The sequence below is a fragment of the Balaenoptera ricei genome, chromosome 5 (genome assembly GCF_028023285.1).
Source record: "Balaenoptera ricei isolate mBalRic1 chromosome 5, mBalRic1.hap2, whole genome shotgun sequence".
NCBI lineage: Eukaryota > Metazoa > Chordata > Mammalia > Artiodactyla > Balaenopteridae > Balaenoptera > Balaenoptera ricei.
The window spans coordinates 77,746,480-77,761,603 of record NC_082643.1 but is presented as its reverse complement, the minus strand read 5'-3'; the positions used below and the strand labels follow the sequence as shown (position 1 = coordinate 77,761,603).

Sequence of the window (15,124 nt, the reverse complement as noted above, 5' to 3'; positions counted from 1 at the left end):
TCCTGCATCCATGGCAGATGCTGCTAATGATCTTGGTGGCTGTTCCCTCTGATCTAGGATTAGGTACGAGGCACAGCCTACATATAAAGAAGTTATGATCCATGTTCTCAAGGAGTTTGCTTTGACATGGGTTAAAATATAATACAGCAGTAGACTAGCAATGTAAGGCTGTGAATAACACAAGTGCTAAAAAGATTCTTGTAAGCTTATAAATCATAGGAAATATATCCACCATCCTTTGTCTGAAAGCTGACGTTTTCCCTGCTTTCTAATTCCTTGGATTTCTTTTCTCATTCTAGATTACTCATTTATTCAATCAAAAAATGTCTTCTCTGGGTCTAGGAGTACAGCATAGAACAAGACCAAGTCCCTGCTCTCAGGGAGCTTAATTTCTAGTAGGAAGACAGACAATAAACAAGCAAGTGCACACAGACATGCACATACTTCAGCTGGTCATAGTGGGATGAGACAGTAAAGCAGGGAAGATGGGTAGATTGGAGTGGAGTGTTGTTTTATGTAGGGTTGTCTGGCAAGGGACTTCTGATAAGGCGGCATTTGAACTGAACCAAGAAGGAAGAGAGAGAGGGAGCCGAGAGGATATGGCCAAGGGCACCGCAGGCAGAAGGAACAGAAGGAACAAAGGCCCTGAGCAGGAGTGGCGTCGTGTTTGTGGGATGGCAGAGGCCAGCCTGACCGGAGTGCAGTAAGTGAGGGGAGAGGGTTAGAGATGGAAAGCTGGTAAGGATTTGGGCTTTTACTCTAATTGTCACTACGGGGAAGTGAGGAGACTTGTCCAGCCTCCAGACATCAAGCAGGGCTGCTGTGGACTCCCCAGTTCCCATATGCTTCTGGCTCTTCAATGGAAAGACTCCTTTTACGGAGTGGAGAGGACTGAGCAAAGGGGTGACATGGTCAGACATGTGATTCAAGATGGTCACCTGGGGTGTGGCTCCAGCACCACATGGAGATATGTAACCCACTCTTCCTGTTTCCCAGGAGGTCCTCCTTCCTTCCCTTCTGGAATCCTTTTTGTTCTGATTTCACCTGCATTTCCCCAAGCCAAGTGGAGTTGGGTACAGTTGAGGGATGGGGGCACCATCCTAGAAGCAGAGCAGGGCTCTGGGTCTCTACTTCGTGATGTTGCTGGAGCCCTGCCTCCAGGGTCTCTCCGTCTCAGTCCTGGGGACCCAAGGGGGTCTCACGTGTACTTCTGAAACATTGCCCTGCTGTTCACTGCTCTCAGTTCCTAGCCTGGCTATTGGCCACAGGTTCTATCACCACTGCATATGTCACCCCTATCTGGGGACTCTGATCCCCTGCCCAGGGTCCTCTAATGGTCACTATGTGGAAGTGAGGAGACCTGTCCAGCCTCCAGGTGTCAAACAGGGCTCCTGTGGACTCTCCAGTTCCCACGTGTTTCTGGTTCTTCAGTGGAAAGTCTCCTTTTATGTGAGAGAGCTCCCTCTCTGGGAATCTGTACGGGGTTCCTGGGATCCTGCACTGGAAGACAGGTGAGATTTAATGGAACCAGCTGAGCTGCACTCAGTGTTGGCCCTGGCCTCCCCACGCATCTGCCCACATCAAGCTTTTGCATCGTGACTCTCTTCTCCCTTCAGGCTGTGCTCTGTCTTCATCTGGGATGCTGACCCCTATTGCAGTGCTTGAGCCTGGTTAAGTGGATTTAAGGGTTTGATGACATATATCAAGGGTCAGCAAACTCTGGCCAGCCACCTAGTTTTATAAAGAAAGTTTTATTGGAACACAGCCATGCCTATTCATTCACATATTGCCTTTGGCTGCTTTCACAACACAACAGCACAGAAAAGTGGTTGCTACAGAGACCATTTGGCCTGCAAAGCTGAAAATATTTACTATCTGGCCTTTTACCTAAAGAGTTTGCCAACCTCTGTAATAGATTTAGATCTGCCAGCTCTCACAAAGCAGAAGAGAAGATTTTAAAAGACTGCTACAAAAATATGTAAATAATTAAATCCACAGCGGATTGACAATAATATTAATATTGCAGTGAAAAAGAAGACAACAAGACAATGGCAGGACTGATGTTCTCCCACTCATAGTACAAACTGCTTGTCAGATAAAATAATATCCTCTAATCAGTTCTGTCAAGAAGTTGGTGGAGAGAGAGAGAGAAGGGCAGGGGGCAGGGGTAGGAGAGAGAAATGGATAGATAGATAGGTAAATTGTGGCTACAGGTTACATGCTCAAGTTTTAATGCTGGGGTTGCATTTTCCCCCTTTAATCATCAACTTGTTTAGCACTTTTTATGGTCAAACACTGTTCTTAGGGTGTTACCAAGCCCAGTTTGTATCTGCTTACCTAACTCAAAGCAGAGCCAATCTACTGACACAAGGTCGTGCTGAAGAAATGTATAACGTTTATTGCAAGGTGTCAAACAAGGAAAATGGGCAACTGATGCTCAAAAGACCTAAACTCCCCAATGGCTTTCAGGGAAAGGTTTTTAAGAGCAGCATGAAGGGTGAGGGTTGTGGGATGCCTAATCAGCTCATGGACAGTTTTCTGATTGGTTGGTGGTGAGGTAACTGGGTGGTATTTCAGAAGTCAACATCATCAGCCTTCTGTTTCCAACCAGTCTGGGGTCTATGTGCTGGTGGTCAGCATGCAGTTAATGTCTTCCTCCTGGTAGAGGTTTTAGTACCTGCAAAACAACTCAGAGATATGGCTCAGGATGTTACCTATAGCCCTTGAGGAGGAACTAAAGATCCTTGACTTTGTTTTATGGCTAAACTTTGTCTTGCTTGATTTCTTTCCTTTTTTTCCTCATTTTCTCACTTCTCTCATTAAATTTGCTCTTTGGAACTCATGGAAGGCCTAGGAGGCTATAGCTTTTCTACAAACAAGAGGCAGGGACATAGCAGGGGAGCGTCTATCCCTGGGCAGGCCCTGAAAAGTACCGCTTGGTTTCAAGGGTTTCACGTATGTTAACTCATTTAGTTCTCAAAACAACCCTAAGAGGCAGATACTATTATAATTGTTCCCATTTTATAGATGGAGAAACAGAGGCACAGAGAGGTTAAGTAATCTGTCCAGAGTTACACAGCTAGGAAGTGGCAGGAAGGCTTGAATCCAAGCAGTTTGACTCCAGAGTTTATGTTCTTAAATTCTACTTTATACTGCTTTTCTTGATTATGAAAACAAAGACAAAACAAACTGGAAAATGTTCAGAGAGTATAGCCTCAGTGGGTAGTAGCCCTTCTGGCATGATTTGACATCTTAGCTACCAACCCTTATCCCAAACCTGGGTGCATGGTAAAAGAATTTGGAGATTACTCCTTTAAAAAAGCTCTGATTTTTTAATTTCGAGACACATGCCCAGGATGAGTCCATTAGAAAGTAACGTGAAATAGGGCCTCAGAGGCCCATCGGGGAACCTCCTGAGATTTCAGTGAGTTGGGAGGCATTGGTTAGCAGGTGCCCCAGCTCTGAGCACCCAGGACAGCTCTCCTCTGCTAAGAGCTTGGGCTCCTAGGGAGGCTGAGGGTCTCTGGCTTGGCTCTCAGTGGAGTTGTCATCCTGTCCTGTCTACCCCCTCTCTGGGTGGACCTCAGACTTTTCATCTGTAAAACGAGGGAGATCAGCTAGATGGTCTCCATGAGCTTTTCAAGGGTTAAAAATATTCTGATTCTAGACTTAATGAAATGGAGAAAATATCCATGCCATATTAATTTGTAGGGGGGAAATCCTTTACAAAGCATTATGTTTGACTTTTGCTAAAAAATACATGTAACAGAATGAAGGTATGTGTGCTCTTCACTCCTTTGTCTTTCCCCCTCCCTCCCCCTCTGCTACTGGGGAGAGGGTCTTTTTTTTTTTTTTTTTTTAATTTATTTATTTTTGGCTGTGTTGGGTCTTCGTTTCTGTGCGAGGGCTTTCTCCAGTTGCGGCAAGTGGGGGCCACTCTTCATCGCGGTGCGCGGGCCTCTCACTATCGCGGTCTCTCTTGCTGCGGAGCACAGGCTCCAGACGCGCAGGCTCAGTAGTTGTGGCTCATGGGCCCAGTTGCTCCGCGGCATGTGGGATCCTCCCAGCCCAGGGCTTGAACCCGTGTCCCCTGCATTAGCAGGCAGATTCTCAAACACTGCGCCACCAGGGAAGCCCCAGGGGAGAGGGTCTTTTGGCAAAAATTTCACTAGGATTCTCTGTCAGGCAGGAGCTCTATTCCAAACAGCAGAAGCACTGCCATCCTTCTCCTGGAATGGAGCCAGGGCTGCCCCCAGAAGGCATGACCTCAATGGGCAAAGGGTTCTCAGCAGCTTCAGCCAAAAAGGGTTGAGCTGGGACCCTGAGGGAGGGAGAAGGTAGGAAAGCATGGGAGACCATTCAAGGTAGATCCTGTGTGAACTACAATGCAACACCATGAGAACAGGAAAGGAGTATTTAGAAGCACCCTCTGCGCTTCTTTGTACTCATCATCTGCATGGAGTGAGGCAGCGTTCTGCTACTGACCTGGGTCCCTCCAGATCTCACAGGACATGACAACACAGTTCCGTGACCGTTGAAAAAGGCGGCTGCCGCATGAACACTGTCTGTCTCTGCCTGGTTGGATTCTTCTGGGTGACCTTTCTTTTCCTTCATTGTGCTTTTCTATACTTTCTAATCTTGCTACACTAAACATGTATTTCTTATACAATAAAAATTGTGTTTAAAAAATATTAAGATCTTACAGAATGTCTCTAATAGCCTAATATTATATTTTGGGAATAGACAAGTCCCTCAAGATTGGTCCACAGAGGAGGATTTGGCTCCCAGCGACTCTGAAATGGCTGGAATCTTTTATTGTGGCAAGGAAGGCTGCTTCTCAAAAGGTGCAGACATTGAAAGGGTTATTGTGCTCTCTAGAAATTTTCTGAATTGTGGGTCCCTTTTTTCTGGCCAGAGTATATTCCCTCAGATGGTGACACTACACAAACTGTGGTGAAATGCTGCTCAGAATTTCTACCCACGAGCTGGGGAAAGGTAGCTGCTGGCATGAATATCATGAACTTCCCAACTTAAATAGTTTAGGGCTCTGTGAACCTGAATTAATATGCCAACAGATATGACCATTCCTGTTAATGGGCTCTCAGGAAATAGGGTGTACTCTGGAGGTTCCAAATTTCTAGATGGCTGAGGTTTATTCAGATTATTTTCATTGTCTGAACCCATATTTTAGAAAATCAGTCTAAAGCATATCTGCCTGTTTTTTAGCCTTATTGAACTCTAAGTGGTGAACTCAACGGATTACTTCTTCCATTAGTTTCCTACAAGCTACAGGACCACTATGTTAAAGGTCTCTCTCTCTCTGTTTTTGTTTTTGTTTTTGTTTTTTGGTGTGTTTTGGAGCTAAGGGAAACAGTGATTGGGTAAAAGTGCACAGGTCCCAGGGAAAACACCTAGTGGTTGTTTTTAGAATGAATTTGAGAGGAGTTTGCTTTCTAGTCATTAACATCTTTGCCCTAAAAGGCAGAATATCCCCCTCAAAAGTATTGGTTTAATTTGGTTTGTGTTAACATTGACAGGTGAGCATCAAGTGTTACCATTTTTTATTTAAATTTCAAGTGACCAACTGAATGAACTGAGTTAATCAAAAGCAATCAGACTACCAGAGATGATTACTTTCGAGGCAGGTTTCAAGCAGCAGCTGCAGTAGCTAACACCACGTGTTCACTGAGCACTTATTCCCAGGGGCTGTTCTCAGTGATATGAGGCATCAAAGACACATAAGACAGAGCGTCTCTCACCATGAGCAGGAGGAGAGGCTGGGTTAGCGTGGGGAGCACACTGGGCTGGGGTGGGGTGGCTTGGAGTCTGTCTCCAGCCAAGTGCTGCTGGAAGGAAGCCATTCGAATCTCTAGACTTCAGTTTCCTCGGGAGAAAATGAGGCCTTCAACTCAATTTCAAAAGGACCTTCAGCCTCTGAGATTCCAGAGCCGATGGCTTTTTGGAGGAGGGAGGCCTGTGCGTGGGCACTGGGAACTGTGTCATTTGATGAGTGAGTCAGACTCAGGGCGTCAGAAAAATAACGTCTTCACAATCAACACAAGGGCATAGGTGATTAGGAAACGCACTTAGCTGACGGCTTGAGTGTCTGTTCCATTCGGAGGATATATTCCTGAAGAGGGAGATGGTGACTCATCAGAGGGCTGTAACTTGATGAAGTACAGCTCTCCAATTTCCTTGCTCCTATTCCAGGCAACTGAATGATCTTAATTTGGTTTCCCAAGGCAGTTTCCCCAGGCAAGAGAAGGGACAGGCTGTGGCAACTGGAAACTGACATTCTTTTGTGTGAGCAAAATTAGATCACGTATGAGAAATGACTGAAATTATAAGAAGTAGCATTCAAATGCAAAGCATCCTTAGTAATATCATCATTAGTTATGAATCATTTTCGTGCTGATTTGGTTAGCCTTTGGACCTTTTTTTTTTTTTTTTTTAAGAGCTAGTAAACACTGGGTGACTTGGTAAATATAGAAATTCTGTATCTGCAAAGCTGATCAGAGGTGAAAATTACTAACATTTACATCGTGCTTTACAATTTACAAAGTGCTTCTCTATACAGTATCCCAGTAGCTCTGGGAGACAGGGAATATTATTTTCTCAGTTTCTAGTTCAGGAAAGCTCTGTATTATGAGGGAGGGTTTGGGCTGGCAGTCAAACCTAGGTCTTCCACTCCTAATCCAAATCATAGTGCTGCTGCTTCTGAAGCAAGTGAATGCTCTTCTGCCCCCCATCCACCGGCATACACACACACACACACACACACACACACACACACACCCCTTCCTGTACAAGATCTGTGCTCAGTGGGACAACTGAATGAGTGGTGAGAAGCAGAGAAGAAACCCAAATGCCAGTTTATTCTGGAGACTGTGGAACTGCTTCTCTTTCCCTCTTCAAAAGCCACTCAAAGTGCATAGGGCCTTTCCAGATGGCTGTCCCATGGCTGGGTCAGTTCAGCTTTCCTTAGTCCCCAGCTGAATCTTCTTGCTGCAGGTGTAGAAAGTGTCCTGTCTGCTTAGGTGGAATCTCAGGGAGTGTCGGACTCCTACCTCTCTTCCCCTGAAAGTTTGGTCTGGATATTCCTGCTGAAGGTAGCTAGGGATGCTCAACCAGCGTGGCGCCCCCAGAACAGCACTGCCTGACCTAACCCACCTGGGGCTCCTGACTTCTCAGCTACTGGAGCTGCCAGTCTCAGATTACCAATGGGGAGGGATCTCAGGACCTAGGGCCCTCCGTGCACTGCAAGCCTGGGCTCTCTGCTGTGCAGAGACAGCGGCAGAGTGGGTGCTTTGTGACCAGACCCTTCCCATTCACAGAGAGAGCTGGAAGACTTCACTGCCTGACTGGGAATTTACAGAGGCTTAGGAAAAAGATGAACTGGCCCCACTTCTGCATCTCCTTTTGCTGGATTTACTTTGCTGCCTCCAGACTGAGAGGTAAGAGGCTGGTGGGCGTGTAACCATTGTCGCTCATCTGGGGCCACTTCTTTGGGTTTTAGGGTGGGCCAGGGAAAAGAACAAATGTTCTAACTGCAAGGAAGTACTTCGTCTTCTTACTGACTCATACTAATCCTGTAGGGTGTGCCAGAAAAATAACTCCCATTGACCTAGAGCTTGTCCCTAGCTGATGCTAGATTATCCCCAATGCTAGTCCTTGGACTGCTGTTCTTTGCCTTGAAATATACACGACACTGAAGGTTGATCAGGTCCCTCTTTTGAGCAGCTGGAGAAACAGCAGATGGAAAATATGCTCAGAAGTTGTTTAATGACATTTTTGAAGATTATTCCAATGCTCTGCGTCCAGTAGAGGATACAGATAAAGTCCTGAATGTCACGCTCCAGATTACACTTTCTCAGATTAAGGATATGGTGAGTAACATAGTGGTAACTCTGAAATGTTTAGAATGAAACTAACAGTGCTTTCCAAAGGGAATGTCTGAACTGGGAATTTGAGAGAAAGTGAGAACAGAGAGCTCTGTGTGCAAGCTGATGGGAGAAGGGAACTCCAGGGGAAGAAAGCTTTCTACAAAATTAATTTCACTAAATTACCTAATCCTGGCCATTAACACTAACAGTCTTAGATCATCTAAAGAAAGTTGGTTACACATTACATGTTCCATCTCTATGAAATGTGCAAAATCAGCAAAAACATAGAGACAGAAAGCAGAGTAGTAATTGCCAGGGGCTGTGGGAATGATGGGGGAATAGTGATAGACTGCTTGACGGTCATAGGCTTTCTCTTTCGGGGTGACAAAATGTTCTGGAAGTAGAGAATGGTGATGGTTCCACAACATTGTGAATAAACTGAAAGTCGCTGAACTATACACTTTAAAATGGTTAAAGTGGTGAGTTTCATGTAATGTGAATTTTATCCCCATTTTTTAAAAGGTGGTGTTTTTTAAAAAAATTAATTAATTTATTTTTGGCTGCATTGGGTCTTCGTTGCTGAGCGTGGGTTTTCTCTAGTTGCCGCGAGCGGGGGCTACTCTTCTTTCGGGGGCACAGGCTTCTCATTGCGGTGGCTTCTCTTGTTGCGGAGCATGGGCTCTAGGCGCGCGGGCTTCAGTAGTTGTGGCTCGTGGGCTCTAGAGCGCAGGCTCAGTAGTTGTGGCGCACGGGCTTAGTTGCTCCATGGCATGTGGGACCTTCCCGGGCCAGGGCTCGAACCCATGTCCCCTGCATTGGCAGGCAGATTCTTAACCACTGCGCCACCAGGGGAGCCCAAAAGCTGGTGTTTTAAGAGACTTACCTTATATAATGCTTATATGTGTTTAATTACACGAAGTTATGAAACTTGAAAGACTTTTCTTTGGTACATTATCGATGTTTGCCGACTTTTTCATTCAAAAGAATCATCGGTTGATCCATTTTCAGAGAAATTTGGGCAGTTGATCCATGCAGAGATCTGATGATTTAAATATTTGTCCACTTTACATTCCGAACACTAAATCACAGAAAAAAACATGACCCTGGCAGTCAATCAAGGGGATAGACTGGAAAAATTCTCACTCACTTATTGGAAATAGACTAGTGCTCTTGGAATTCCTGTTTTGAAGATGAGTGTTCTAGAGATAAGTGCATTCGGTTGAGGTGTTGATGGGATAACGTTATATCTGGGTTCATTGTGCAGGATGAAAGAAATCAAATTCTGACTGCCTATTTGTGGATCCGCCAAATCTGGCACGATGCATATCTCACGTGGGATCGAGACCAGTATGATGGACTGGACTCCATCAGGATCCCCAGCGACCTGGTGTGGAGGCCGGATATTGTCCTGTATAACAAGTAAGTGCAAGTCAGTAGTTTCTCAGGAATGAATTTATTGATGTAACAGAAAGTAAACATAATGGAAAAGGAATGTTTAAAACATGCATGAAGTTAAGTCTATTCATGTTCCTAGTCCCTGAAGTGAAGGTCATAAAACCTCAGATAATAAAACAATAGGTCATAAAATCTTAGAGTTACGGCCCCCTTTTCAGATGAGAAACTGTATTAGAAGCCGTGTTAGTTTTCTAGGGCTACTGTAACAAAGTAGCACATACTGGGTGGCTTAAACGACAGAAATTTATTGTCTCACAGTTCTGGAGGTTAGAAGTGCAAGGTAAAGGTACTGGTAAGGTTGGTTCCTTCTGAGGGCTGTGAGGAAGACTGTTCCCTGTCTCTCCCCTAGCTTCTCGGGTGGTTGCTGGCAATGTTCAGTTTCTTGACTTGTAGAAGCATCACACAATCTCTGCCTTCTTCTTCACATGGTGTTCTCCCTGTGTGTTGTCTGTGTCCATATTTTCCCTTGTATAAGGACACCAGTCTTGTTGAATTAGGTGTTTACACCACACCAGTATGACCTCTTCTAAACTAATTACATCTGCAATGACCCTGTTCCAAATTAGGTCACATTCTGAAGTGCCAGGGGCTAGGATTTCAACATACGACATTTTCACAGATGCAATTCACCCTTTAACAGTGGTGCTCCCTTGTCTAAGATCATGTATCAAAAATACATGATACTATTAAGATTAAATCAGAATGGGCCTGCTAGAAGCTGGCCTATGGAATTTGGACTTTGTATGGAGTGGAAGATGAACTAGATCATAAGATCACCAGCTGGCCTTTTCCTGGTCCGAGAGCAAGGGGCCTTGGTGAGTGGGTAGGTAAGGTTTAAGTTTCTCAAACTGCAAAGTGTACACGAATCATCTGAGGAACTTGCTAAAGTACAGATTCTGATTCAGGAGGTGTGGGGTAGCGTTTGACGTTCTGCATTTCTATAAGCTCCAGATGGTAATGCTGCTGTTCCACGGATCCTACTTTGAGAAGGAGCCAGATAGCTGTCTCAACTCAGGTCCAGGCGCTCCACCTGTTGTCAAAGGGGCTCCTCTCTCTCTTCTTATTCTGGAACTCAAGTTTCTCAGGGTTGGGAAAGGTTCCTCTTTGAGCAGAGCAATATGAATGAGGAGCAGCTCAGGGGGGACTCTCCTGAGGGCTCAGCCTTCTATTGGACGTGAGTTTCCCTTCAAGAAGCAACTGGTAGTTTGCAGCCTGGAGTTTAGTCTCAGAGAGCTTGTCCAAGGGTCATGACCTCATGAATCATAGCCCTGATGCTTCTGTGCACTCCCCACTCTGGAATGGCGACTCTTCCATACCCCTTCCCAAGCAAGATCACATCCAAGTGCTGGTGCTTTATTCCTCTGGTTCACACCCCCCTCAACACACAGACGCACACATACACGTACATAGCAGGCAAGAGAATGAGCCAGGATGTCCGTTACCTTGTCCCACGCACAGGGTGCAGGAGAGTAATCAGAGGATACACTTTACATAGAACAATTACAGCGTTCTATAAATTCAAAATTCTCCATGGAGAAAAACAGAATGCTGGTTCTCCTTTTCCTCCTGCTTTGATTGACTGAAGCAGTGCCCAGCTCTTACTGAAACACTTCTTTCCGAGCTGGCATGACCTAAGTTAAGCCTACCCCAGTCCCGCTTTATCAGAGAAGCCAGTTATGCACTCATGAGCTCACACAAACCTGCTGTGGCTTTGGTAAATTTTGTCCCCGTTCTCCGTCCTTTCCCCCCCAGATCGCTGGCTTTGAGAAGTGTGAGTTCTGGTCCCCTTTTCTTACACACACAGACCCTTTTCACCACACTGATTCATCAACTCTTTTCTTTTCCTCTGGATTGACTCTTTAGTCTTTTTTCCCCTCCTATCATGGACAGTTCTGTTTTGGATCCTCTATTTTCCTGTGTGTTCTCCTTCTCAGTAACATCAGAGTTTTACTATTCAGAGGAAACCCTAAATGTACTTATGGTTGGATGTCATTTGCATTCCTTTAAACAACTGAAATGAGAATAGAAGAGAGTTAGAGGATCAGGCAAAGGAGGGACCCCAGTCCTTTGGGGTCCCCAGGAAGGACCCTGACCCTGGTCCTTCTAACTGAATCCCTGGACCTGCAGAATCTTCTGCTCCCTGATATAATATAAATACTTCTCAGAAACTGGTACAGAAACTTGTAGACCACAAAATGGGCTTCCTGAGTGGTGGTAGGGAGAATAAAGAGGGGTATAAGGCAGGTGATCCAGTCATGTGTGACAAAGATAGTTTGGGCAGGAAGATGCTTAACATCTAGATTCACCATTGGTGCCTGAATCCATGGGTTAGACTTGCTGAGGAGTGATCAGGATGGTCCTGGGGCTGGAAGCTATTTCATAGGAGGAGCAGTCAAATTTATTGATGCTTAGTTTGGAAGAGAGAGGTCCTTAGGAAGACTTGATGGCTGTCATAGGCAATCATAGGAAAAATAAGGTAGAGAAAAAAGAGAAAATTCCTCCAGAGGACAAAACCCAAAACAATGAGTAGAAGTTAAAGGGTTTTTAAATTGCATTTTAATGCAATTTTAAAAAAATAACTAATAATTTGAATAATGAATTTTCCCAAGAGGTAGTGAGCTCTTTAACAATATAATGACTCAAGCAGATATTGGCTGTTACCAAGTCAGTAAAGGAATAAGTAAATTGGGGCTCAAAGTTCTGGTGAGGTTGTTTAGTATAGGTATATGGCCAATATAATGGTTAGTATAAGAGGGTGCAAGGATTCCTGACATTTTTAGATTAGGTAAAGAGTGGATTACAGAAATTTCAGAAGTGTGTTGATTATGAGAGAGTTTTAATGGTTGGATTTTAATGGACCGGTTTAATACTTGGATTTTAGACCTAGTGAGAAATTGGGTACCCTGTTGTACTCAGAAAGATTTGTCTACAATTTAGCTTTAAGTTCTGCTTAAGTAGCTTAGAGAATTGAAAGGATGGAAAAATTGTAAGATGAGATTGGATATACATATGTCAAATTTTATCAAATTGTATACTTTAAATGTATGTAATTTATTGTATGCCAATCATACATCAATAAAGCTCCTTAAAAAGAAAAAAAAAAGATGAGATTGGATATAAAGGAGGCAGAAGAGGAACAGGTTTGGAGAAAAAGATGATGAGCTTGGTGTGAGACCTGTTCAGTTTGGGAGACCAAAGGAACAGAGGAGACAAACAACAAAGAGATTGCAAAGGCAAGTTTTAAGCCTGGAAAGAAGGTCATGGCTAGAGCTATCAAAAGCCCTTTAAGCCCTTATAGAACTGCTCAAGGAGGGAAAGAAAATAGCTGAGGATAAAGTTGGAGAATTTCTTCATTGAAGAAATTTACGGAGAACATTCAGAAGAAATGGTTAAAGGGGTAGAAGGAGAACTGAGAGAATTGCCTCATAGAAACCAAGGGAAGAAAGGATGTCTAGGAACAACTCACAGCGTGAAGTGCTTGGGAAGGGTTGACAGACTCTTAGAAGAGTCTTTAGATTTGCCCATTTGCAAGTTATGAGTGACCTTTGAAAGAGCACACTTTGAAAGTTGGGAAGAAGCCAAATTGCAAGAATACAAGCAAGATGGTGAAGTGAAAGCAGCATGCATCAATTACTCTTGAGAGCGTGTGCAGAAAGAGAGGAGAGAGGTGGGAGGGGCCTGGGAGGAAGGGAAGTTGGTAGGGAGACTTGGGAACAGAGTTGGGAAGGGATTAGAGGAGCCAGAGAGAATAAGAGAGACCAAGAGAGGTGAAATCCTGAAAGAGACTTGGAAGGAAAGAAGTCACAGTACAAGAAGAGAAGTTAGCCTTGAAAAGAAAGAGAGAGACTTCTTTTATTTATTTTTTTTAATAAATTTATTTATTTATTTATTTTTGGCTGCGTTGGGTCTTCATTGTGGTGCGTGGGCTTTTCATTGCGGTGGCTTCTCTTGTTGCAGAGCACGGGCTGTAGGCGCACAGGCTTCAGTAGTTGTGGCATGCGGGCTCAGCAGTTGTGGCTCACAGGCTCTAGAGAGCAGGCTCAGTAGTTGTGGTGCCCGGGCTTAGTTGCTCCGTGGCATGTGGGATCTTCCTGGACCAGGGCTCGAACCCGTGTCCCCTGCATTGGCAGGTGGATTCTTAACCACTGCGCCACCAGGGAAGCCCGAGAGGGACTTCTTTTTGACGTGGAAGGGAAGATAAGGGGGACACATGAAAGACGGAGACATTGGAGATGGGAAAAGGGGTGGATTGTGGGACTGAGTAAAGAGACAAGCCTATGTCGAGGTTCCAGGCACTGTCTGGTACCAGAAAAACTGGCTGATTCTCACTGTTCTCTCCTTCACCAGCCCACACTTCTCCAGTTCTGGGGATCTGGCTTCTTACAGCCCCTGCTGGGAAAGGTCTTTCTGCTCAAGTGCGAAGCTGAAGTCAGCTCAGTCTTTGATCAGGGGAGAAGGGACTGCCTGAAGGGCACTAAGTGTTGGAGGAAAGGGAAGATAAGAGGAAAACAATTTAAATAATCTCTTAGGGTCATATTATTGAACGCTGCCCTCTCGACCTCCGTTTTGAAATTTTGTCCCTGTAATTTTTTTCATTTTCTAGTTGGGAAAATGGAACCCAGTTAGAAACAGAGGGAAGGGAAAGAGAAGAAACTCATATGTATTAGACACTTACTATGTGTCAGGCAGTGAATTGGGGCTCTACATAGTGTGGTAGACAAAATAATTGCCCTCAGAGTGTCCCCATCCCAATCCCTGAAGTCTGTGAGTATGTCACCTTACATGGCAAAAGGGACTTTGCAGGTGTGATTAAGTTAAGGATCTGAGAGGAGATTACCCTGCTGGGGCCAATGGAAACAATCTTACAAGTCCTTATAAGAGAGAGAGATGGGAGGGTCAGATGCCACAAAGGAAGCAGAGATCAGAGTGATGGAAGGAAGGAGCCCTAAACCAAAGAACGCAGGCAGCCTCTAGAAGCTGGAAAAGGCAAGGAAATGGACTCTCCTTTAGAGCCTCTGGAAAGAATGCAGCCCTGCCTAAACCTTCATTTTCAGATTTTTGATCTCTAAAACTGTAGAGATGCTAAATTTGTATTATTTTAGGACACTTGGTTTATGGTAATTTTTTACAGCAGCAATAAGAAATTAATAGATTAATTATTTCCTTAATATAACATTTAAAAAGAAACTTTAAGGTATTATAACCTCTACTTTTACAGGTGGGTGATAGAAATGTTACTTGCTCAAGGTTACAAAACCTGACCAAGATTTTAACCCAAATCTCTCTGTGATATTTCTGTGATGTCATTGCTACTTTCTAAAGGAGAATGAGCCATACTGATTCAATCAACCCACTTACCTACCCACTTACCTTTCTTTGTTAAATCCTTCTTCTGTGCAAGGCATTCAGTCATGTGTTGAGGGGTTAGGATTTTAAGACTCAGTCTCTGACCTCAATGAACAGTCCAATAAGGAATGAATGTAAAATGTAAGCCCCTCATAACACAGAAATAAAGTGCCAGAGCCCTTCAAAGGTGAAGGGATTTCATCAGACTGGAGGGGCAGGCGGGGCTTCTCAGAGGTGTGGGCATCTGAGCTGTCTTGAAGGATGTATTAGATTTATACTTGCAGAAAGTGGGGCGGGTATTATAGATAGAAGAAAGAGTTTGAGTAAAGGAGAGACATTCACAGGATCTGTTAGGGTTTCAACCTTGATTTGTGGTGTGCGAGTGAAGGAGACCAGTGGGAGACATCAGAGACCAGTAGGAGGCTACAAAGTGGGATGGG

General features: G+C 44.5%; 1 protein-coding gene across 1 annotated transcript in view; it reads left to right on the top strand.

Annotated features, from left to right (window-relative positions):
• CHRNA9 (cholinergic receptor nicotinic alpha 9 subunit) overlaps positions 1-15,124 on the top strand; it is a 63,225-nt gene that overhangs the window by 41,016 nt on the left and 7,085 nt on the right. Inside the window, exons 2-4 of the mRNA XM_059924135.1 lie at positions 7,335-7,454; positions 7,741-7,886; positions 9,148-9,302. Coding sequence (XP_059780118.1) covers positions 7,391-7,454; positions 7,741-7,886; positions 9,148-9,302 — 365 coding nt within the window. The 5' untranslated portion in view covers positions 7,335-7,390. The remainder of the gene's footprint in view (positions 1-7,334; positions 7,455-7,740; positions 7,887-9,147; positions 9,303-15,124) is intronic.